At 40.5% G+C, this 24,983-nt stretch overlaps 3 protein-coding genes and 2 long non-coding RNA genes across 6 annotated transcripts; 3 read left to right on the forward strand and 2 right to left on the reverse strand.

Moving 5' to 3' along the window:
* The first annotated feature begins 1,527 nt into the window (after window positions 1-1,527).
* On the forward strand, window positions 1,528-2,930 carry LOC108953407 (uncharacterized). The gene is made up of 3 exons (XR_010498141.1): window positions 1,528-1,816; window positions 1,911-1,994; window positions 2,897-2,930. It is a non-coding gene; the product is annotated as an uncharacterized LOC108953407 (long non-coding RNA).
* A 1,134-nt stretch (window positions 2,931-4,064) lies between these two features.
* LOC135586943 (transcription factor ILR3-like) lies at window positions 4,065-7,167 on the forward strand. Its single transcript, XM_065158856.1, has 5 exons — window positions 4,065-4,368; window positions 4,494-4,544; window positions 5,356-5,433; window positions 5,574-5,736; window positions 6,679-7,167. Exons 1-5 carry the CDS (start codon window positions 4,265-4,267, stop codon window positions 6,961-6,963), a joined length of 681 nt encoding a protein of 226 aa, XP_065014928.1. The 5' UTR covers window positions 4,065-4,264; the 3' UTR covers window positions 6,964-7,167.
* Window positions 7,168-7,795: 628 nt separating this feature from the next.
* LOC103990674 (dehydrogenase/reductase SDR family member FEY) lies at window positions 7,796-15,544 on the reverse strand. Its single transcript, XM_009409893.2, has 8 exons — window positions 15,152-15,544; window positions 13,951-14,071; window positions 13,325-13,442; window positions 10,671-10,807; window positions 9,248-9,349; window positions 8,944-9,036; window positions 8,522-8,594; window positions 7,796-8,402 (listed from the first exon to the last, which is right to left on the reverse strand). Exons 1-8 carry the CDS (start codon window positions 15,436-15,438, stop codon window positions 8,140-8,142), a joined length of 1,194 nt encoding a protein of 397 aa, XP_009408168.2. The 5' UTR covers window positions 15,439-15,544; the 3' UTR covers window positions 7,796-8,139.
* A 2,399-nt stretch (window positions 15,545-17,943) lies between these two features.
* Window positions 17,944-20,830, forward strand: LOC103990673 (BTB/POZ domain-containing protein At3g19850-like). Of its 2 annotated transcripts, XM_065159192.1 has the most exons (4): window positions 17,944-18,210; window positions 18,304-18,360; window positions 18,439-19,608; window positions 20,160-20,830. In XM_065159192.1, the coding sequence occupies exons 3-4, from the start codon at window positions 18,475-18,477 to the stop codon at window positions 20,565-20,567; spliced, it is 1,542 nt and encodes a 513-aa protein (XP_065015264.1). In that variant the 5' UTR covers window positions 17,944-18,210; window positions 18,304-18,360; window positions 18,439-18,474; the 3' UTR covers window positions 20,568-20,830. The 2 variants fall into 2 exon arrangements, with proteins under 2 accessions (XP_065015264.1, XP_009408165.2); XM_009409890.3 differs by lacking the exon at window positions 17,944-18,210 and having other exon boundaries at window positions 18,217-18,360.
* Window positions 20,831-21,239: 409 nt separating this feature from the next.
* On the reverse strand, window positions 21,240-24,961 carry LOC135642730 (uncharacterized). Its single transcript, XR_010498049.1, has 3 exons — window positions 24,777-24,961; window positions 23,547-24,000; window positions 21,240-21,649 (listed from the first exon to the last, which is right to left on the reverse strand). It is a non-coding gene; the product is annotated as an uncharacterized LOC135642730 (long non-coding RNA).
* Window positions 24,962-24,983: the final 22 nt, after the last annotated feature.

Here is a 24,983-nt window from a genome sequence, read left to right on the forward strand (position 1 = left end):
TAGTCCGTTTCATCCTCTATCGCCGTTCTCTCTCCACCATTCTCATCGCCGCCCTTCTTGCTGCTGTTCCTTCTCCTCTACGAAGAATCGTCATCCTTATCTCATCTACTGCGGAGCAGAAAAGATCCGACTCAGTAGAGAGGCGAGAACGTGAGGGGAATCATCATCAGCAACAGCCAGGAGCAATTGCCGGAAACAGGGGAGAAGGAGGAGGTGGTGGTGGAAGAAGGCTGGCGATTGCAGAGATGGGGCGTCGAGGGTCCATCAGTGCCACGGCCATAGGCTCCGTGGACCCATGGGCCCTCAGGAGAGGGTATTCGCCCGACTCTATAACTCTCGGCCTTTCTTTACAGCTTGATCTGTTTTCTCTTCTGGTTAATGTCTGGGTGTAGAGATACTCTTAGTGCATTTTAGATTCAGATTCGTAGCAATTGCAGAGTTGATAACAAAAATCTGAAGATCGCATGGTCCATCAATTGTTCCGCTGTGGCAATGGGGTTCAATTCTAGGGCAACCAATGCAAATTCTGCTCATTTTGTTTGAATGATGGCTAAAGGGTGTAGTAACTCAGCATAACTGGATTGTCTTGCATATAGTTTCCATGTTCCTGACCCCTTTGATCACTCTGCTACGAGGATGGATTTTGTTTGCTGCTTTGTTGATTATGAGATGCTAAAAAATTTTGCCTTGTTGCTTCATCCTGCTGATTTTTTTTCAGTCACATTGAATTGCTTCATGATAGAAAATGTAAGACATAGGACAAAAATTAAAGTTTACTAGTGGAAATTGTCTGGAGAAATGTTTTGTGTTTCTCTTTGATGCATTATCTTTTCTTTGGAATATTAATTTTGCTGCAAGGAATGCATTATCTTTGTGGCAAAGAAATGCCTCAATCATGAGCTACAAGGAAATGGATAAGATGATAAAAGTGGACATATTGGAGTTGAGAGGCACTTTTAAGATTGGGTTGGTGATGGCAAGAGAAATTGAACTCTCATACCCCATTTAATATTGGTCATTGTCATCTGTTCTTTCTTTGCCCGTCTCCCTAGATTTCTTACACATTTATAGTAAGAAATCCTTGCAAACTCTTTCTAAATATGCTGAAATCTAGCAAGCAATTTTATTGGCTCAGTAACTAGAAATTTATACTTGCTGTCACTTTTTAAGATTTCTGGTTCAAGTTTGTCTACTTATAAGTGTTGCATATGTTTGGAGCTTTGCCATTAAAATTTTCACTCCAGTTCTCTTGATCTTCGTTTCTTTGTAACAGGTGCTAACATTTATGAGTGATCTTAAACTGTAAATGTTGATTCCATCTCCTCGAACATTTGGAACCTGCCTGCACTGAGTGCATAGTACGCAAAGAAGATGGCTTTTGGTTTCACAATGAGGCATTACTATTCTGTCTATTGGCATCCAGATATCGACACATTCCATGTTCAGATTGGTCCATATTCCTCTCCTGTCAAGTAATAGTAAGATGCTAAATGCTAGCCATATGAGTCTCGACCAGATCAAATAAGAAGCACATGCTAGATCTGGAAATAGCGATGCTCCACTCTCCTTTGGATCAAACTAAAATTAAGCTGAACATGGAATGTCCAGAACTCCGCTTAAGAAATTAAGCTGATATCTTGCATTTCTAGTGGTTCTCCAGCTATTTTTGCTTCCAATATCTTGCATTCTTAGCTGTAGAAGATTATGGCTTTTGGGAGAGCAAGTTTTAGGATTTCATGCTCATGTTTTTTCTCGCAGAAATTTTATTGGGAAGGGATCTAAAGAAGAGCTTTCCTTCTAGTCATTACTGATAGCTGTAATTTTCATTTATTTGAGGTTTTATTTTGTGATTTGATTTAGCCCTGAACTTTTGTGTTTATTTTGACTTGTGCAGTGCATATCTTGTGCAGTGCATATTTTCTCAGTTTCCTGGCTCAAAAGCTTGAAGACAGAAAATTTCAGGTTGCAGTTTCTGTGTTGTTTAAAGCTTAAAGGTAGGATATTTCTTTTGTCTGTGAATCTCTCGAGGATTTAGGTGCATGGTGGTACTTGAATCTTTGAAATTTTTTAATAGCTCTTTATCGAATTCTTTGTGTTGCATATTGATAATTGACAGTATCACATATTCATTTATATTGTTGTTATCAATGTGACTTGTTCTTTATCACTTACATGGTTAGCTACAATAAATCTTGTGTGGTTAATCGAGTAGCCCTATTAAGTAGGCCTATGAGTGAGTTGAGAGGTGAACAGGTATGTTGTGGGCACTAAATGTCAAAATATACCTGTTTCACCACTCAGCTCATTGTGGCCCTATCAAGTAGCCCAGACATCCTGATCAATCTCCTCAATTTGGTATCCTTCTTATGTTCAGAAAAAGCCAGAACAAATCTTTCAGACTCCTAAAGGTCCCTGGGAACAACATATCTAACTTTAGAGCCCATATGAGACCTGGCTGCCTGGAATGTTTCACACTTTATAGTTGCATGCAAAGCAATCTAACTTGCTGCATCTGTTCCTAAGACTTCCCTTGAGATTTTAATTCCCTTCTAATTCAAGTTATTATTAGCTGAGAGAAGTATGTTATGGCAGAACCAACCGAACATAGATTTCAATGTTATTGGGAGTCTTTAAATTCCAGATCATCTTCCACACCTTATCACAGCCTGTACTTTAACTTCCAGCCAAAACAAGCTTCTTACAACTGCCTCCTCTGAAACAACTTTGTTGCCTTCCCAATCTGCAAAATTAATTTTATAGCCACTTTGGATGCCTCCCAATTTTTGTTGAAATGCTGAATGATTTTTGTCTATATAAGATATCTGATGTTATGATTCTCATTTTCTGTCCATTCTTTTCATCATCAATCAAATCACTAACCTTCGAAAGTGCAGAGTGTAGCAGCTCGGGAGAAGAAACCTAACGAAGACCAAGGCTGTGTATATCCATGGAAGTGCCCATGCCGCCTGCATGCCTCTTCTTTCAAGGTATTTATGTTCCTTTCTCATCTTTTCTCCTTTTTCGTTTGTGTTCTTCAATGTAACTTTTTCACAAGAATCTTGATCAAAGTGAGCCCTACTTTTGTAGATTTAGTATGTCAACACTATTTCGCCACCATGATGTGAAACCAAGCCTACTTGAACACTTCCCAAGATGTCAACACAGGCACTGCCCCACTGTAGCACTTGGCCCCTCTCTGTTCGACCTCAATGTGCGGTCATGGAAGAGACGCGGCGTCCCAAATATCCTGAGACCAAAGCCTTAACCCTCTTTCTCCTCACCTTTCATGTCCCGCCCTTATCATGATCATGTCATAATCAAATCATCATCCGAGCCCTATCATTGTCTTGTCGGCCTTTAACCTTTTGGATCACAATATATTCCCATAGAAACGCATCTCAGCATGATATTACTTTTTACTAGACATGATATGATATGTTTCGATGTAGAGTAGCATACATGAGATGGACATAAATTATTTAGATCCAAGTGGAAGATAGACGGGAACATGAAACTTTAATTAATTATTTATATTCTGAGTTCGTCAAGCTTAGGAGTCAGAATTACCTAATAAAAAGTAGAAATCAGCAAAACAAGTTTTTAAGGGGTAGGAACGGCAGAAGGGCACGAAAAAAATAAAATAAAACATGGACGAGTGTTTTTATTTTTGTAGAAAACTTTATTTAGATCTTTCTGTAATATTTAGGCGGTGATTAAATGTCTCGGGATTGTATTGAAATTTAATCAAGTCAGAGGATGATTATGAAAATAACAGTGAATTAGAAACCAAAAATTAAAACAAGGAAGGGTTTTTGTGTAAATTTAATGGATAAGCGTCCGCACGCGTCATTAGTTCTGCGTGAAATGAATGCATGGTACTGTTATTCTAATTTGACGACTGCAGAGGACTATTGTGAAAAGATTAATGGGTTTAGGGATCAAATCGCAAATAAATGAAGCATTCCACCTTCCACATTCGGTGACGGGCGCTCGCCGAGGCCCCACCGAAGATAAAAAGCGCTCCTTTTCCCCGCAGCACAAAACCGCCCTTCCTTCCCTCCTTTCCTCGTCGCGTCTACGCGTCTCCTTCCTCTTTCTCTCTCTCTCTCACTCTCATCCTTCGGCGTCGCCGGATCCCGAAGCCGAACCTTTATCCTAACCCTAACCCTAACCCTTTTTCGGTTGGTTAGTTTCTTCCCTTCCGACAGGGATCGGATCGAGGGAGGAGAAGGGAGAAGGAAGGAGCAGGAGGGCGTGTCCTTCCATGGAATCCAACTCGATCGACGACTACTGGGTCGACGGCGGGGGATCCGATGCCGAGTTGCGCTGCGCCATCGAGAGCTTCTGCGACATGGTACCCACCACCGGGTGCGTTGCTTCTTTTCGTGTGTTTTGTTCTTGTTCATTTCTCGTGTCTAGATCGCATTGCCTTGACGCTAAATGGTTTGTGAAGTAATTGCGCTAATGTCTTTGGAATGGGAATTCTGTGACAGAGTGGGCATCGAGGAGGCTTATGGTGTGGAGCTGACTAGCCTAAAGAAAAGGTAGGTGTTTTCTTGATGTTGATTCTGATATGTTGCAACAGCATGTTAATGGAATCAGTTCTTCATCCTTTTCTGCTTCCCTTTGTTCTCTTTCCAACTTTTTCTGGATGGGGGATGGATTCTGGGGCTTACTTTATGTGCGTGATAGTTGTAGGGTAATTAAATATTATGATTCCTATATTCCAAAACTACGTTTTTATTGTTTGTGTTGGCTTACAAAAGGGGAGAACTTGAGATTAGCATCTCTTCTATGTAAAGGAAGGCAATTAATGTTGATACAAACACAGATTTCAGGACAACCTTAGGGTCAAATTTTGAGGTGGAATTAGAGTGTCTCACATGGCAAGGTAAGAGTCAGGTTTAAGAAGCGTAATACTTAGGTCCTTGTTTCTTCAGACAGCCGTCTGAAGAAATTGTATGTATAAAGGTTTTCAACTGAATCATGTCCGCTAGCTACGACTTGCTTCACCTTCCTTGGTTACCTAAGCAGATATAGTTACACCATATACTTGCTTGGAACATGCTAATATTGTGAAGCACTTTAAGAGTCACTAGGAAGGAGCAAATTTGATTGCAATTTTTGTTTTTTAATAACTACGAGAAGATTTAGGGCTTTTTTGCTATAGTTTGGGAAACAGGGTTTGGGACGCCTGAGATCATATTGTAAGTTTATCCCAAATTTTATTGGTGTCTAACTGATATTTTTCAACTTGGTTCTTTTTATCTAGCTAAAACCAGATTATTATGAGCTGATTTCACTGTCATACTTTTGAGTGGCTCGTTAAAACTAACATAAACTTTGATTTTACAGGGCTAGAGATGATTCAACCACTGGACTCAAGTCAAAAGCTTGCCGTGAGAAAATGCGACGCGATAAGTTAAATGATAGGTGCTCATTGTTAAACTAAAAGTATCAAATACCAGAGTCTGCTAGTAAATAGCATGATCAATTTTTTTTCTTTTTCCCTGTTAATGCTACTGCTGTATTCCCTGTAATGCTACTTATCTGGAATTTCCTGTTCTCTGTAGGTTTTCAGAACTGTCTTTAATTCTTGACCCCGGTAGAACTCCTAAGTCTGACAAGGCAAGTATACTAAGTGATGCAGCTCGTGTGTTGGTACAGTTAAAAGCTGATGCACAGGAACTTAAGGAATCGAATGACAAGCTTCAAGAAACAATTAAGGATCTGAAGGTCTGATTCTGTTCATATTCTTTCTCTATTGATGGGTGACAATGATCTCTGAGCAAGGTTTAAATGTTTGAGCTAGGAATAGAGTTTTATCATTCAACATAATTGGATGGCAGTTGGTTGGATTAGCTTACCAGATTGGGGGATTAGTATCTCTGCAGAAGTGGACTAAAAGTAGTTAGAAATAATAATAATAATAATAATAATAATAATAATAATAATAATAATACATGATGTTATTGTTTTAAACATAAAGAATACCAAAGTAATTTATAAATAGCAATAATTGTTTCTATTAATTAGTTGTGTAGGTTATCCATACTGACTCTGCAGAGCTGGGAAACTGGTCCTTTAATTGATCTAATAACTACTACCACCATGATCCAACTTGATCATTGCATTATATGGTTAATTATTGTTTTTCATTCCACTTCGCCTTTCTTTGTCCTGTACCGGGGGGTGGAGATATACATAAGAAAAAGGTTTTGCAATGGTTCATCTATTTGGAGGAACTGGTCTCCAAATTGCTTCAATATGTTGTTGGCATAATGTTAATGCTTGATATTCTTCTTGGTAGATCTTTTAGAATTGAGTTTTTGGTCCATGAATGCAAAGAAATCTGGTCTACAATATTTGTTTCTGTCATTGGCAGAATTTTCTTTAATTCCATTTATCTAAATTATATATAACCTAGGTAGGCTCAAGGTTTTCTTTGTAATTGGAGATTTGTTTGTTTATGATTTAAAGGGATGGGATTAAATGAAGGAAAGATATGGGACGCTTATGATGACATTAAAAAAAGAAGAAGATATTTTCTTCAATTTCCCATCAAGTTGTCTTAAAGATTTTTTTTTTTCTTCTCTCTGTAACCATCTGATTATTACTGTGACAAAATTTGATAATTCTGCTTTGAAGATTGCATTGATGGTAAAAGTGTATGATCAGGTGGAGAAGAATGAGCTTCGAGACGAGAAGATGAAATTGAAGGCTGATAAGGAGACATTAGAGCAACAAGTCAAGGCCATAAGCATGGCTCCTTCTGGCTTCATGCCACATCCACTTGCATATCATCCTGCTGCCGCCCCTACTACGTTTTCTCCGCATGTTCAGGCCCCATCAAACAAGGCTGCCCACTTCCCTGCTTACCCTGGCATGGCCATGTGGCAATGGCTTCCCCCTGCTGTCATGGATACCACACAAGACTCCAAGCTTTGGCCTCCCAATGCATAAGCACACCAATGGCAGAAAGCATGTGGCATGTCTGACACCTACCTATATACGGTACTACTTTTTTTTTCTCTCTGACGCTGAATCTCAATACTTTGGCATCTGAAATCAAAGGAGTTTAGTAACCCTTGTGATGTGGTCATTGTGCTGTAAACAAAGGAGAGTTAAAGCTGGCATTTTAATCCATTCCATTATGAACTCTCACAATTTGAACTTGCAAGCTCCACGTTTGTTGTGTGCTTGCAAGTATACGAGCACAAATTTGCACTGTAGGAAGTGCAGCTCTGTGTCTGTGCACATTCAACTGACTTCGATGTAATTCTTATTATTTCTCGTTGACGGTGGATTAGGTAGTGCTAGTTGTTGGTATTGCTACTTATTTTAACTTAGAGATTAAGCAGGATGTCATTAAAAAAATGGTTTGTTGTTTTCTATATTGAAGCATTAGCATATCTCCCCGCCTAGAAAGGCTGACAAATTAGTGAAGACTGTCTATGGATGTTTAACCCTAGTGGCCAGCTTGATGAATAGTTTACTTAACACTAGTGCATATTTTAAGTTTCGGATCTTTTATCACATTGCATCCAAGAAACAACAGATGCTATATTATATTACTCAGCCTTTGAGAATGGAGTTGGCAGTGTTTTAACTCCTAGTAGTATCGCCACTAGGAATAACAGTTGTGGCACTCGACAAAGCAAGCCTAAATATACGATTTCTGTGATGGATTGCCTTAGAAGAGGAAGAAGAAAGAGAACCAAGAACACAAAAGGAGGGAGGAAGAAAGAGTATTACCATCGAGCAAAGGCAACAATCATGTGTTGAGTCGATCAGATGGGCGTAACAGTTTATGCTCGAATCAGTCAGTCAAATGAAAAAGTTGTATGACCACGACGTCTACATAGACATGCAAATCTTGATTAACCAGCCAGCCAGCCAGCAGGCAGGCAGGCACGAACCATTAAATATGTTTCCAAGGCGACACACAATGAAGTCTCTCTGGGTGGGTCAAGTAGTAAACTAATGTCTAATTCAAAATCCTTGAGAATGCCACTTACGATGCACCAAACTAGCAGCAAGGACAGAGGGTAACCTAATCGTTAATCTTATTCCCTTGCGAAGAAGACTGATGAAACAATTCGCCAATTGCAAAATTATGACCTGGATAAAATCATGTCGTCATTCTTCTTTTGGTCCAAAACGGCACTGCACTGCCTCGCCTTCGATGAGCTTGTTCAAGGCGTCGGATGGGAGCCCGATTAACTCTAGTGTTTTCTCCCAGACATCCTGTGAAGTTTTGAGATTGTGGGCTTCCTCGGATGCGTTTATCGGACGGCAATCGTACGAAATGTAGGCGCAAACAGGCCATTCTTCAGCCTTCAGTACTGAACAGTATTCTGGGACCTGAGGATCAGTGGCTGCAAATAGAGTGCTTCTCGAACCTACAACACCAAAAGTTCGATTGATTATTTATGTCGGGGAAATACCTGAAATAAATATTATGGGAATGAACATTATGGCAACGATAACAAATGATCCTGCCGCAGGAAGGTATTCGTACCTTCGAGAGCACTGAATATGAAATATGGAATTAGATGATAAGCCGCAACGATGACCTTAGGTAGGTCTCTTGCCTGCAAATTCCAAGCATGTTAAGATCACCCAAATATGCAGCAAAAGAGAACAGTTTTAAGATGTTAAAAGGCATGAGTTGCAAATCTGACATCTATGGATGCTAACATCCTAAAGGCTTGATTTGAATCTTCTGGTGGTTACAAGGACTCAGTGGGTTGGTTTAGGCCACAAAGCTTATGGGAGACAAAGTTGCTAACTGAGATTGATTTAGCAGTTTCTCTGCATTAGACTGCTGAGGTCTTGTTCTTCAAGCAAGTCTTGTTAGTGGATTATCAAGTAAGGATAACACTAAAAAGAACCACCACTAGTGAAGGGAAAAAATATACAAGAGATTTCTAAAAGACTCACAACATTCGTGTGAACGATGCCGGGAGAAACACACAAGACGCTGATGCCGGCTTCTGCAGGTATTCGCTTGTGAAGAATGCTAGTGAATTTTACCTGAGACAATAATGTTCCATCATTTCATCACTGAATCATTTACAATGTTGGAGATTAGGAATTGCGTAACTAATTCACATAGGATAAAGACAACAATGAATCAGAATCTTATTGAAATCAAAGAAAAATAGCCATACTATATACCTTCATTAGAAAGACAAACTTAATCATCAATTCAAATTTTTTTAAAAAATAAGTTTATTACAGCTACCTGTGCCAGCTTGCTACTTGAGTAACCCTCTAAGCTTGTGTATTTGCTTCTTCCAGATGTCATGTTCATATCATGTGTGTCCACATAGCCAACAAAATGCATCTAAAAGTAAAAAAAAAAAAAAAAGAGAGAGTTATGAAAGAGAGAACAAGTTAAACTGAAAGAAACAAAAGGAAATAAATGAATATTCTTCCAGAAGACATGTTCACATCCTCGATGTCCACGTGGCCAACACATTGCAATTAACAATAGACCATGTAAAACTAAAAGAAGAAAAGGAAGACACTGACTAAGCAAGATAAAAGTTCAGTATCATTTGAAATGCCTCTTAGAAACCACAACATCACCGAGGAGACATTAGGAATATTAACATAAAGAAAGCACCAATCACCCATATAACCATTACAACAAAATTTCCATCCCTGAAGAATGGCTACTAACTCCTAGCAGTAATGAAATAAGTCTATTCATATTTCCAAAAATATTCTAGAATAAAACTAAAAGAAGAAAAGGAAAAAAGGAAACAAATCCTACTAATCAAGAAAAAAGGTTCAATATCATTTGAAATATCATTTAGAAACGACAACATTATCGAGTAGTCATTAGGACAATAACATAAAGAAAGCAGCCATCACCCATAACAACAAAATACCCATCCCCGAAGAATCACTAATAACTCTTATTCTAGAATAAAACTAAAAGAAGAAACTGCTAGCAACAGAAAATCATACTTCTATGAAATCAATCAACAGAAATCATAAAAACATAAGTCCATATTCAGCTGAAACTGCTAGTAACTATTGTTTTGCCACCAAATTTAAACAAGTTAGGGCTTTAAGAACTTACAGCAGTTCCCATGAGACCACCAATAAGTAGGTAATTGTGTTTGGCTGGAAGTTTTTTATCCCAATCAATAAGCAATGCTTAAATTCATTTCATATTTTATCAATGGACACACATTTCCCGAGAACTAGTTAGGCAAATAAGAATTGATTTTTAAAGGAAAATGACAACTGAAGCTTCATCTAAAGTTACCAGAGCTTAAGCCTCTATCATCAATAGCGATGAAGAACTTGATCAGGAAGTTTCTTTCTTTTAACATTGCTTTCAAATAACTCACTATATCAATTTCCAAAATCTACCTCTACCAAGAAAAAAGCACACAGGTTGGTCTCAGCATATTTTAGAAAAGTCTATCATCCTATGGATCTCTTAGAATGCAAATAGTAGCCCCAAAGATAAGAGAGATCCAACGAGTTCAGGTTCATGAAGGAACTCTTCATGTTGGTATCACAAGTGAAGCAATACATGTTAAAGGTTATTATGCATCAATTTTAAGCGTCAAATCTGTTTTAACAGAAATGTGTTACTAAAAACTCATATCTGTTTCAACAGAAATGTGTTACTAAAAAAATGATCTTACAATAGAATTAACATTGATAATTCTGCTAGGAGATCCTCGAAGAAGCGATGGCAAAAGCAACAACGAAAGCAGTGCTGGGGCGAGATGGTTCACTTGCATGTGTTCCTCATACCCATCCATTGAAAATCGTTGGGGTTCTAAAGAACAATGCAAAAACATTAGCTATGTCAGAGACATCACATGTGCAAGAACATTCTTTTGATTGTTAAGGCTGAGATGGGTTGATAAACAATAATAATTGATATGCAGATATCTCAAGTGAAGAAACTAAGTGTGCATACTGTTCCACCACATAAACCATAAATAACATGCATTATAACAAGGATATAGCAATAGACAAAACATAGTGCAGAAGCAGTCAACATACTAAACTAATAAAATGTGAAACAAGCCAAAGTGCTTTTTTAAACAAAGGGGATTCTTTGAAATCGAAATGCATATAAATCTACATAAGATTTAAGTTTATTCTGCTGCATGACTCACGAAAATGAGATACATGTCATCAGAAAACTTTTGAGAAAAAGAAGATATCTTGATTTCCTAAAAAAGAAGACTGATTAAAATGGGAGATTAAGTGAAAGCAATATGTTATTGCATAAAGATAGAATGCTCAAGGAGCAATATTATATCCAAGTATACCATCATTGATTTAAGTTGGTACAGCCGAGTTGAGGAGGCTCCTACCAATGAAAGGTCTAGGGAGAATCAATACATATAATTTTATACAAGGTTTCATATCTTGGGTACTGGTACTGACATATCCAATCTATATGCAGTATATACGATGGTACCAAGGGATGCGGAGAAGTAAGCAGAGGTGGAAAGGAGGAGGACAATGACAAGAAGTACCAAAAGGTCTGGCAATGGTGGGCAGGCCTGCAGCATAGGTAGGCAGACACGAGTTGTGAGTGCCGGCAAAGACACTACAACCCTAAGCTTAAGGTACACAGACAAGAAGTAAATCACACCTGTAGATACCAACCAACACATAGTGGCTCCAGAGAACAGACAAACTTTGCTTTTGTACTTAATGTAGAGAGACAGTTTCCATGAATTAAGCTGGCCAAGATCAGTAGGCAAATCAAAGGTTTTTGAGCTTTGAAAGATGAGCAAATGGAGGAAAAGAATTAAGCAAAGCTCATGGAGCAACAAGGAATCCTATGGCATGTGTGTGGCAAACATAGGATCAATGTGACATATATGTGGAACCAGTGATTTAGAAAGCGCTAGGCGCCAGAAGGTGCCAAGGTCCAAAAACGCTTGAGGCGCTAGGCGCTCGCCCGGGCGCTTGCTCGAGTGAAACGAGACGCTAAAATATTAAAATATATAATATAATTAATAAATATAATTATTTAACAATATTAAAATCAAAATAATATATCATTAATCTAATAAATACAAATACATTACTGTTACTAGTATACTGTTAACAGTATACTTTCGAAAGAGGAGAAGGAAGAGGAGTGTAAGACTGTAAGGGAAGACCGAGGGTGCAGCGACAGCGGTAAAAGTGAGCAGCGGTAGTAAGAGCGGCGAGCGGCGACAATGGCAACGACAGCGGCGACGAGAGCGGGAGCGGCGAGCGGCAACAACAGCAGCGGCGTGCAGCGGCAGTGGGAGCGGCAGTGGCGTGCAGCGGGAGCGAGAGCGGTGACAGCGGTAGCAGCAGCGAGCAACGGTAGCGTGAACGCGAGCAGGGTTAGGGTTAGGCAGCGACAGTTGATATCGGTGCTTTAGTTGGTTCGATTGAACCAACTAAAGCACCGGAGACCGAACCAGACCTAAAACGCTGGTTCGATCGCCTAGTTTAACCCAAGCGCTCGCCCGAAGCGCCCGGCGCCTGGGCTCGGGCGAGCGCCCAGGTGGCGCCTCTTTAAAGCGCACCGCCTGGAAGTGAAGCGAGGCGCTCGGGCCTCACCTCGCCTTGCCCGAGCGCCTATTGAAATCACTGTGTGGAACCTACTTGGACAACATAAAACTTATGCATGTGCTATTTCAAACATTTATATGCAATGCGAGCACCACATCAACGAAATTTGATGCCAAATAAATGAAGAAGTCAAAAGTTTATTTATCCACAAATACCAAAATTAGTCATGGTCTGATAAAACATATAATTTTAACAAGAAGGATATTTTCATAAAAAGGGATGGTCCTAATGCATGAGGCTCTTGCTGTGAGAACTGAGGAAGGCCAATGAAAGAAACCATACCCTACAAACAAAACAGAGAGATTGTTTCCATATTGATGAATCAGGATATTTTTGTCACGAGAATATTTTTCATATATGAAGTGAGTAACAACAAGGGTTATCTGATGCAGTCAAAGAACTGATAAGTCAAATGACACACTTCAAAACTCAAATAGGTAAGTTGAAACCTGGACAAGCCATAGGTGGAGAAACTACAGTTTACCTGAAAAAACATGTGAAGGAAAAGGAAAACAAGATTATGCATCAGTAATTCCATTAAAACACTCTTTTTGTTAGACCATTCCATTTAAATTTATTCCCATGTCATCCAACAAAAGCACAATTCCAGGTCTATCAAACTGTATGTTTCTGACATTCAGGTTTTAAATATCTGGCATAAGGAGTTAATGTAGTTCATCATGCAGATTAAAAAGACTACTAGATTAATGAACTTGATTCAAACCTCCAATTGCAAAAATGCCAGCATTATTGATCAATACATTCAACGGTACCATACGAGCATTCCAAGCTTCAGCAAATCTTACAACAGAGTCTAGAGAGAGCAGATCAAGTTCCATTGCCTGGACAATGAAGTACAAAAAATCAAATAGTAGCCAATGCGATCTGCAGCTGACAGAAAAAGGATAATTTAATTTTTTAAAAAATCACAATGCATGCCTGATCAAGTCCTTTCTGTAATATAAACTACTAAGTACAGAAGCACAGATACTGAAGCCCCCAGGCTGCTTGTATTAGCTGCTGGCAACAGGCTGGTAGACCGCCAACTAGCAACCCACCAGCCAACAAGCCATGGGGCCACAGTCATCTGCTTCAAGGTGAGTTTATAAGAAGACATTACAGTAAAATCATACCCCAAATAACACAGCTTCTACAAATCTTAGCAGGCAATCAAAAGAAAATTTTACCACAAGGAAAATGATTAGCAAGATAAAAACGAATGACAAGACAAAGAAAACATAAAAACATAAGCTGTTTGTTGGCATTTATGAGATGTGGTAGCAATAACAGGGACACTACTGGCTTCTTTTTATTTTTTCAGTACTGGCTTGTATTTTCGGTGGCACATACCTCAACATTAAGGGTTAGCCCTATCTCAGACTTGTCATTCTGCCAATTCTGGATCAGCTCATGAGCTAGCTTTGTTCTCCTGACAGCCATCACAACATGTGCTCCTGACTCTGCAAGTTGCCTGTTTCCATTAATAATTTGTCAGTAGTAAGTAGTAACAATAAATGCAACCATTGACTGAAAGCATAAACAAGAATGAAATTTCTTTTCACAAATTCATCTAAAGTTTGCACCTTATATTAATTGTAAAACGCCAAAATTTTGAGAATAACAAAAGGCAAACTGGAGCTAAACCAATCAGCATATATACTATTTGTGAAAATAAACAACAGCAACAATGGCAACAAGGCTTTTGATCGAACAAAGCTTTTCCAAAAGCTTAAACTCAGATAAATAAGGAAAATTTTCCTCCTTGTTTTAGACTTGTATGGAAAGAATAGACAGTATGATTGCTCTTAGAAGTTAGAACAATATGCTTCAGCACTACAATATTTGATCCAATAATGATCATAAATAATAGAATAAAAATGCAAGAGCTGGTTCTGGCATCAATTTTGCATTGGATACAAAAGGAATCCAATAATAGAAAATTGGAATCAGAACACAACAGTAATGTGAAAAAGTGTCAATTTTCCGCTATGGCCATCTGTGAGCAACAAAAGTATGAGCACGGCATAATTTATACTAAGGAAAGCTCATGAATCACCATGGCCAAGCTGATTAGGTTGCGTGGATACGCTCACATCATAGGAAACCAATCATAAATGCTAAGAAGACCACAATGCCTTGGATAAAAGAGACAACCTGTTGATGAGCGCCTTTAATCAACACCATCAGAATGGTTGTCAAAGAATTAGAGATTAAGATTTCCTAGCAGTCTTCAAGGAAGATTTCCCAGATAACTAAAACCCTAATGCGAATCAGATGAAATGAAATGTTCGCAGAGAGCAGAATCCCATTGCCATCAAACAAACATTTTCGAGCATCATTTACAGCATCCAGGGGGTACCCGGTACACGGCGAGGCTCCCGCCGATGCGGGGTTTGGGGACGGCCAATGTACGACGATAAAGAGATCATTACGGACTATTAGGTCAGTACGGCGATGTGAGTAGAACGCGCGAATCTAACCAGTATAGAGGCGGCAGAACAAGAAGGGGAAGGTAAAGAACAAGTTCTAAACGAGGAGAAAGAGGAGGGACCTGGCGATCTCGAGGCCGATGCCACTGGTGGCGCCGGTGACGATGCAGGTGAGGCCATCGAGCGGGGGGACGGGCAGAGGGTTCTCAACATGGCTGGCGGCGATCCTCTGGAAGAGGAACTCCCCGATTATGCTGCACCATCCTCTCCCCCATTCGATCCACCCCAGCGCCTCCTTCTTCCTATCCTTCGGCCCTCCATCGCCGCCATCTCCACCGCCGTCCGATGAGGAAGTCAACGAGATCGAAGAAGAAGCAGGAGAAGAACGGGCGCGGGGGTTGGAATCCATCGTGAGAGCAAAGGGTGGATGGCGGAGGGAGGAAATGAGTGGTCTATATTAGAAGAATAATGCGACGCCGACGTGTTTGGTCAAATGCCTCTCCATCGGAGGTGAAGGGGGCGATAAGACTCGGTGTTTTTACTGTGACCTACTTATTCCCCCCCCCACACCGAACTAAGTGAGCACGCAAAATGAGGGGAACACGTGGTGTGCTTCCGACTTCAGCGCGACCGTCCAAATCAGTTGCTGTCGATGTGGACCGCTGTGATTCCTGTCGTGTGCGCCGGAGCCTTTTTTTCATATTCACCCTTCTAGTTTTTGTAAATAAAAAATAGAACATTAAGCCCCTCTAACTATTATGATTTTACACATAGGTCCCTCCCGTTAATCCACTATTAAACTATGGTTATCAATTGCTAATATAGATTTAAAATATTATATATATATATATATACGCTAAATTTATATTTAAAGGGATAAATGCAGTACGATTTACTTTTTGGAAGCAGATATGAAAAAGATTAAAAAAACTCGAATTAGTGACTTTTAATTTGCTTGAATATAAATATATATGGATACAAAAATTTGAAGTTTCAAATCAGAATTCAATATGGAGGAATACATTTAAAAACCAAATTTTTGTCACAGGTCGACCGAATCACCCCTGCAACTTTTGTCGGGTGGTCGGACCCGATTAATGGGCCCCGATAGGGCCCCACGTGTCACGTAGGTCTCCGAGAAAATTGTGATGTGGCACCCACGTGGATCGAAACAGCCCAATGGGCCGTCCCCTTCTCCCTTGCAACCTTGAAAACGACTTTGTGCCCTCCAAGCGTTCGATGTAATTTCCCTTCGATATGTGGCCAGGTTATAAAGTCGAAAATGATCTGCTTGTGTGCATCAGAACTCTCCTGTTTGCTTCAGGGTGAAGCATGTCGCGTCGCATATCCAGAGAGCCATACGTAGTAACTCTACTTCCTGGTTCGGAATCATTGTAGCTACAGTTCTTCTGCGACAATGGAGTCACAGTCATCCTGAGCTGTGGCTCCCTGGTCCCAATATTTCAAACTAAATGATCATATGCATCCAAAACTGTTCAGCCAGAGGCCATGATCTCAAATCCATTCAAAGGTCTCTTCGAGTATGTGGACAAACTGGGAGAGAAGGACAGTGGTAGTGCCATCAACGCACGTACGTTGGACTCCGTGTTGGCATTTCTTATTGGGTAGTATGAGGAGCCATCCAAGGTTGATGCACTTCTTTTTGGATGGTCATTGAACTCTTTATGAGGACTGTAGCAATTTTGATGTCCCATGTTGTGTCAATGTTGTTCATCTTTCAGCTGTGGAATCTGTGAGTAAGATTACTCTGCTTACTAGCATTAAAGGAACAGCCTTTCGTTTCATATTTCTACCTTTTCCTTCAAGAAGAAAAGGGAAAAGGGAGCAAGATTCGACCTCCTTATCCGTTTGTTTCCAGCTTTTCATGGGTAGCTCTGCCATCTTATCTCGATTGGTCCATGAAGTCATGGGTTTCTTTTCCTGTCAAGCGGACTCCTAGACAAGCGTCGATGACAAAATTGACTCTTTTATCTGCGTTCTTCTACTTGAGGATGAGAAGTTGATAAGCTCATTTGACTGAGAAGAATTCATGACGCCCGTGAACTGAACTGAACCAGGCGGCTCATACTCTACTCGAGGTAAGAAAACATTCCTCTGCTCACCTGTAGGACTGCTCTCCCGTGAACTGGGGACTGCAAACCTCAAAGAGAGAAAGAGCATTCAAATCATCTTGATCTGAGAAGTATTCAATCTACTCCATCTCAAATTAGCCAACAGATAACAAAGGAGCTTCAGCGTTGGGTCTGAAGCTTCCTCCAGTGTTTTACCTGATGCACAAAAAACATCAGTTGATGGCTGGTTGGGATGTGAGGACTGAAGGAGAGCAACCTAAACCTCTTGAAGAGCATCTACTTTGTAGCAGCAGCAGCTGTGTATTTTCTAATATGATGTTACTCTTGTGCTGCTTGTGAGTCATGCAAAGCAAAACCAACACCTGAATGGATGTGTGGTTGGAGTGTAGCTAGAATTAACCAAGAGTTTGGTTGGATGGGGCTATGAATCATAGACCAGTGGACAATTTGGTTGCTGGACCAACTTGTCACCTAGTTCTTCTGTAAGTTTCTGTAGTCAGAGGAGTTTGGAACACAGGAACAAAGATAAACCACAAAGCTTCAATCTGGAGCTTCTGCCTTGGTAAAATCCTTCTTATCATCTTGGTTGCCAGAGTCATTGATGCAGAAGGATTTGGGACTTTGAGTTGTTCTTGTCATGACACCCTCATCACTTCTACATTTCTGGAGAGAAGAGTCAAGGCTTGTTGGTTCTCTGTCAGTGGTGTGAGATGTTTAATGGTCCCTTCTTTTCATAAGCCTTTGGATTTACTCAATGCCATGGATGCTGAGAGCATTGGCAATCCAACTCTTCCATGGCCTAAAGAAGCAATCCAATGTAACTCCAAAACCAGAGCCAGTCAAAAACACTGAAAGTGACAAAGGTATTCACAACTTCTATACCCCAAGGATGCTATACTTGCAAAGGCTGTCACCAACTCCAGACAAAATCTATACAGCTTTCCATTGTAAGAAGAACCCTCACATGAAGAAGTAGCTTACTGAGTCATCCCCCGCTTTGTTTGTTAGGGATCACAAGCATGTTAACTAAACTACCTATCTCTTCATGAAGACACATGTGACAGACATAGCCATCAAACAGCTGTAATGTGAGATATCATCATCAAGTCTTCTTCCTTGCAAGCCTTTTGCAGCCTTTTGTTCTCCTCTTTTGCATCACTCAGCTGCCACCAGCAATGCAGGAACTCTGTGATCTCAAGGTTCAGATCAATGGGCAGCACATCTTCCTCCTCCATCGGGTATTCTTTACCGAATTCACATATGTTAGTGTCTCTTTTCTGGTTATCTGAGTCTCTGATAGCTCTACTTTGTTGCAGAGGATCCTCTGTTCGTTCTCAGGTAGATTGAAGAAGATGGTGAAGCAGGAGAAGAGGAGAAGCCACGCGAAGGGCTCAGGACTCAAGATGATGGAGTTCCCAGGAGGCCCATATGGCTTTGAGCTGGTGGCGAGGTTCTGCTACAACAATGGAAGCATTGTCATTAGCCCATCCAACATCTGCCTCCTCCACTGCTCCGCCATTCTTCTCGAAATGACGGAAAAGGTGTCTACCTGCAACCTCTTGAGGCAGACAGAGGGCTTCTTGGATGGGCTGTTGCACTGGACATGGAATGACATCCTGACGGCCTTGAAGAGTTGCGAGGTCTTCTTCTCAGCTGCAGACTCCTGCGGCCTGGTGCAAAAGCTCGTCTCCTCTCTCGTATCAAAGATGTCAGCCAATTCAGAACAGCCGATCCTATCCGCAACACCATTTCCTTCCTCTTCGTCTTCTTCCTCCTCGCCTGACACCTATGGTTTCAGGTGCTCCTCATTTACCAAGACACCTGAGCCCATGAAGCCTTGCTCCAATTCCGATTGGTGGTTCGATGACCTCACCGTCTTCGCTCCGAACACCATAGAAAAGATCATGAAGACTCTTGGAGCTTACGGTACTGAAAACAGGAACCTCGTCCTCACCAGGTTTCTTCTGCATTACCTCAAGACAGCCGTTCGAAAGCCGTGCTCAAGTGGGGGAAGCGGCAATCTCGGTTACTGTAAGGAAGAGTACGGCGGCCTTTCAGACACCGCAGTTCACGGAGTGGTACTGATGCAAAGAACGGCCTTTTCTTGCCGGGGGCTCTTCTGGGTGCTGAGGGTGGTCTCAGACCTGGGTATCAGCAAGGAATGCAGGCATAAGCTGGAGAGGCCAATCGGGCTGATGCTTGACCAGGCCACACTGGATGATCTCCTGGTGTCAGGCCATGATGGTGCTGCCTACGATGTGAATCTGGTGCTGAGGTTGGTCAGAACGTTTATAAGCACCGAGGAGGATGGTGTCGCCATGCAGAGGATGAAGAAGGTTGGGAGATTGATCGACAAGTACCTAGGAGAGATCTCCCCTGACCAGAGCTTGCAGATATCAAAGTTCTTGGAGGTAGCCGAGAGCCTACCAGATTCAGCCAGAGACTGCTTTGACGGGATCTACAGAGCCTTAGAGATCTATCTCGAGGTAAGACCTCGAAGCTACCGTTCTTCTCTTTCTCTTGATTGCTTGCATTACTTCTCATGTGCATGTAAACATGCGAAACAATCATGTGTGCATGATTGGTGTGAGGTAGAAGATTAGTGCTTTTGACAAGCTGATGCAAAAGGGGTTCTCGACTTCCCAGCCATCGGCTTCCTCCTCTTTTTGCCTGAATTGACATGCCAAACGTGTCTGCCTCCTCTGTGATGCGTCTCTGTAGCAATCACTGTTGGGTGGCGCATGAAGCGGCACAAGCGGGATGTCATTCGAATTCCACACTCCAAGATCGTGTCTTTAGATCCTCATCCTCTCCTTTCTCTCTCTAACCCTCGTAAAAACCGTTCCTTTTCATCTCGAGAATCTTTCGTCGTACCATAGTACGAATCATGTTCGCTTACCATTTGTTTCCATTCATTGATGAGTTCTGCTTCAAACACGACTCATGCAACGACTACCCGTTCATGATCTATCATCGCCTTCTTCCTGTCGAATTCGATGTGGTTATGGCTAAGCCACCGTTGCTATATGAATGCCAGTCACACCCAACACTATCCACCGAGGAGAGAACGAGGCTGTGTCGATGCCTCAACTACGAGAAGCTCACTCTCGAGGCCTGCAAAGACCTCGCCAAGAACACGAGGATTCCGCCGGGAGTCGCAGTGCAAGCGCTGGCCTCGCAGCAATCCGAGATGCAGATCCGAAGCTTCATGGCGGAGGCGTCGCAGACGCCAAGGAGAGTCGCTCGCACCACCGCGACGGCCGCTGAGGGGGTCTCTCCGGAGTTGTTGGACGAGGAGAAGCAGCTCAGGCTTAACCTGCAAAGAATGCAGTGCAGGGTGAAGGAACTGGAGAAGGTGTGCAAGAACATGAAGGGTCAAATGGCGAAGATGGCGAAGGGCAAGTCCACGAGCCATGGCAGCAGAGGAATGCCAAGGCTCTGTTGACTTGCTGCGCTCACAACCTTCTTCCTATGAAGGTATCAATGTAGAGCAATAAGTTCTTCTCTTTTCCCTTCTGTATAAGAGCAGTTTGTAAGAGTTGTGTATGCCTATTGTGAGCTTCATTTTGTTTGTCTTATAATTGATTGTTATTTGATTTGGTTTCAGCTAAGATTTACATTGTAACATTTGTTTGTGAGATCAGCTGAACACCAATGGAGGAGTTTGTAAAGCTTTCACTATATAGAACTGATGAGAATTTATTTAAATCCCCTTTTCTTTCTTGCAAGTTCCTCATGATTCAGCTCATAGCAAAATATTAAGCATGCAATTGTAGAATAAATGGCATTATAAAGCTTCTGTATAATTCTATGTGTGTAGAATTATATATAGCAAAAACCACAAAAATCTATAATGATAGCTTTCAATTCGGAGCTTTGCCATGTATTAGTAAATGAATTCAGCTAAAACAATTCATTTCATCCATTCTGAAAACTCAAAACTGTTCACAGCATCTGATTCAATCATTAATCTTTGACTAGAGTCTCCCCTTGTTTCTGTTCTACTTGCAACCAAGGCAAGAGACTGATGAGATGCTCAACACTGTTCATCTCAAATATAACCAGAAATAATCTTTGACAACTCATATTTTACAATATGAAAAATCAAGGACAAGAAGATGCTGATGATGAGATGCTTAACACCATCAGAATGAACTGCAGTCACAGTTTGTTTCAATTTCAGATGCATGTGCAGGTTCTTTGAGACATCATTATCAGGAGACATTCTTTGCTGAAACAAAAGTTGATTCAGTATTACAAACATCTCAGGACAGCACATTTTTGACAGTATCACATGACCAAGAAGCAAAGAGGTAACAGATGCAGCAGAGAGAAAAATGCCATTTGGTATACAGTATGTATGTTTCCATGGGACCACTGGTTTGCGCCAAAAGAAGCAGCATTTGAAAGTAGTTGCATCCACCAAGCAACAAGCTTATTCTCTAATCAGAAAATAAATCCGATCTTTCTGATATTTGGCACAAAACCTTGTGCTGCCATGGCCTCAGCATCATCTAGTTTCTTTGACTGCAACAAAAAACCAATTGTTAGAACCTGACTGTACAGGTCTATCAGGCCAGCATTTCAAACCAAACTGTTTCGATCAGCGTGACCTGATATGTTTAAATCCAAATTACTAATAACTAGTCTGTTCAAGATTGTAGGTAGCATGACCATGATAGTTTCCTATTAGCTCCAAAAGAAGAATGCTAACCGATACAAAGATAAAATAATAAATCACCTAAAAAAAGCATCAAGATGTCTGATGTCTAAAGCCATCTTTTGTCTGCACACTGCAACTAGGTTACCATTATGGCTATTACCTGACAACTTTTTGGCCATGGATGACTGTAAATTCTGGGAATAAGAAAATAGATGTGACTGCCTAAATAAAAATATCCATAAATTAGTTATTTATACTAATATATCCAGTCAGTACAAACTTAAGTGTTACAGTAATGGACAAATCGTCTACTGGAGGCTGAAGTCTAATTTTAGAGCCTAAATGATGTTTAAAGGCCACATTACTGTCGAAGATAGTTCTGTATGCAACCATATGCATCTGCAGAAGCCTAGAACTTAGCACCATTCTGGTGTGGATAAATCCAGCAGTTGCTACAGAGCAGATCTGGTTCAAAGCACTATGATTCATGAGCCATGGAGGTTGAAGTATCTCAAATTATCTGCTTTCTCAGGATTTACCTGCATTTTGAACCACAATCATAGCCTACAGTGTAACACTCTGCTTAAAAGAAGATTCTACTTAATTCAGTATCACATTATTGTAATAGGTAACCAATTGAAATGCAAATTTGAGGTTTTGCTAGGTTGAAAAGAAAAGAGAAGCAAAACAACTACAATCATTTACTTTGAAGATAATGTAGATATCATAGATGTCAAAACTCAAAAGGCAGATGGGATGGTAATATGAACCATGAAGACAAACAATTCTTCACTGATGCAATTTCGGATAAACATTAAGAGGCCATAATAATCTTGTAATCACTATATCAACATGTAGGCTAATTGGAGTTTTGTAACGATGAATCGTTTGGAAGTACATCAAGGTTCTTCTTTTCTTCATGGCCACAATGGCTAGCAGAGTCTTTCTTGTAGCAACAAGAGCACCAAAATGACATTAATGAGGAATGTATGGCAGGCAAATGAAGGGCAATTAACTGTTTAGAATCCTCATGATCTGGAAAGCGAGTGACAGGGTAAGTACTTGCTAATGAAGGAGTTTTATATTTTCCTGAGCAATCTGCTTAACCTGAATAATCTCCAGCAACAAGAACAAAGTCATGCTACTGAGCTGAGCTGACTACAAGTAAAATTTCCTAAATTCTTATGGAGCTTCCACAACAAGTGCTGAAGATTTATGTCAGTTGTAGCTGTACATGAGTCACAGGATTACCGCATCAGATACATACAAGTTCTTGATTAGAGAGCTGCTTGACTACCAAGTGTTCTGTTGTTCTCCAAACATTTGGTAAACACTTGCAGGGACATAGAATTCAGCAATTGGAGATCAATTAAAACAGACTTTTCTCTGATGCAACAGCATGATAAAAGGTTCGGTTAATCAGTCACAGGATTACCGCATCAGATACATACAAGTTCTTGATTAGAGAGCCTGCTTGACTACCAAGTGTTCTGTTGTTCTCCAAACATTTGGTAAACACTTGCAGGGACATAGAATTCAGCAATTGGAGATCAATTAAAACAGACTTTTCTCTGATGCAACAGCATGATAAAAGGTTTGATTAATCAGTTCATGTGATACCACAATTAGGCAACTGGTTATCAAGGAGGAAAAGAAATGTTGAGAAAATAGAACTGTACACAAATCAACAAGCTAGACCTGTCAAGACAGAAGCACTAATAACCTTTGAGGTCCTACAAATATTTTGCTCAAGAAACTAACCAGTCCAAACCAAACAACAGGTGTGACATCCACTCCAGCAAGAGGAGGCATCACCTTCCTTGTTATGCTGAGAAATGGTTCTGTAGGAGCATAAGCGACAACATAAGGAAATTGCTTCACCAGGAGCTTGGGGTACCAAGACATGACAATCCTTAGAATGAATAAGAACCCAAAATGCCGAGAGCAAAGGGCCTGTGATTGTGATAGCAAGTTTTGCTGTGGCAGGGTCAATATCTGATATTAAGCCCTATAGGTAATCTGATAAAGCTGCATGTAAGTACTGGGCAACAACTGGTAAAGAAGGTGGACTTCATCTTGATGGATCATATAACATATCTGAAGCAACTGTGAGTGCTGATCATTGTGACATTGAGCATGCGATGGACGCTGAATCTGCTGGCAGTATGATGTAGTTTGCCTCGTTTAATGCTTATGATGGGCACCTGTTAAGAATCTGCATCAGCAATTTGGCAGCCCCATTATTGGAAAAATATAAATACACTGGATAAATAAAAATGCATGACAGGATAAATTTAAATATATCCCAATTTTGTTATATCATGCCAAATAAGTTGGCACCTACACAGAAGTCTGAATGACAATAGAACAAAATCTAGAGCAACAGTTAAATACCTTCATGTAAATTTTTATAAGCATTAACATGGCCTTTCACATGCAAGCCAGATTAGGTTTGATACATAAGACTGAACTTAACAAGGGGAAAGGCATTGCACAAACAATGACTAGACACCGAGCAAAATGAAAAGAGATGGATTTTGGATTCAAACTCATAACCAGCTCAGACATCATGACAAAGGTTTTGATTCAGTAACCAGTAATCCCAGAAACTTTAAACTGTTAGGAAAGGGTCCAATACAATTATAAGCTTCAAAATCCAAATTCACACAACCCTAACAAATTCTTCTTCCAAGAAAATGTAAGAATCTGAAACATCTTCTTCTCCGGTTGGCCTAATATTAAACCACAAAGTTCAGCTCAGCAGTTGAGCTTTACTCCTACTCCGATAGGTAAATTTCCCAAATTTACTACAGATGTGTAACCTACAGCTTGAATTTGCACAAAAATAAATATGCAAACTCATCCACCAGCCAGTGCAATCAAGAATGCCCGGAAACCCAGAGTCTCTTAAACCTATTCCTTATCCAACAAAAAAAAAAAGGGATTTTGCAGCCTGGAGGAACTAGAAAATATGCTTCAGAAGAGTCTTACCGGACCGACATTTCCACGAAAATTTCCTGCACACAAGCAGAAGTCCAAGTCAGTCGCTGAGAGATGTGTGCAATAAAGGTGGGATTTTGTTGGTAGTCCAACTTAGCCTTGTAAGATTCCTTCTCAAACTCACTCATTTTGGGTGAGCCTTGGAATTGTGCTTTGGTTGCGATGGACTACCAAAGGTTCGCTATTATACAAACGAAG

Source organism: Musa acuminata, chromosome BXJ3-7 (assembly GCF_036884655.1).
Source record: "Musa acuminata AAA Group cultivar baxijiao chromosome BXJ3-7, Cavendish_Baxijiao_AAA, whole genome shotgun sequence".
NCBI classification, from domain to species: domain Eukaryota; kingdom Viridiplantae; phylum Streptophyta; class Magnoliopsida; order Zingiberales; family Musaceae; genus Musa; species Musa acuminata.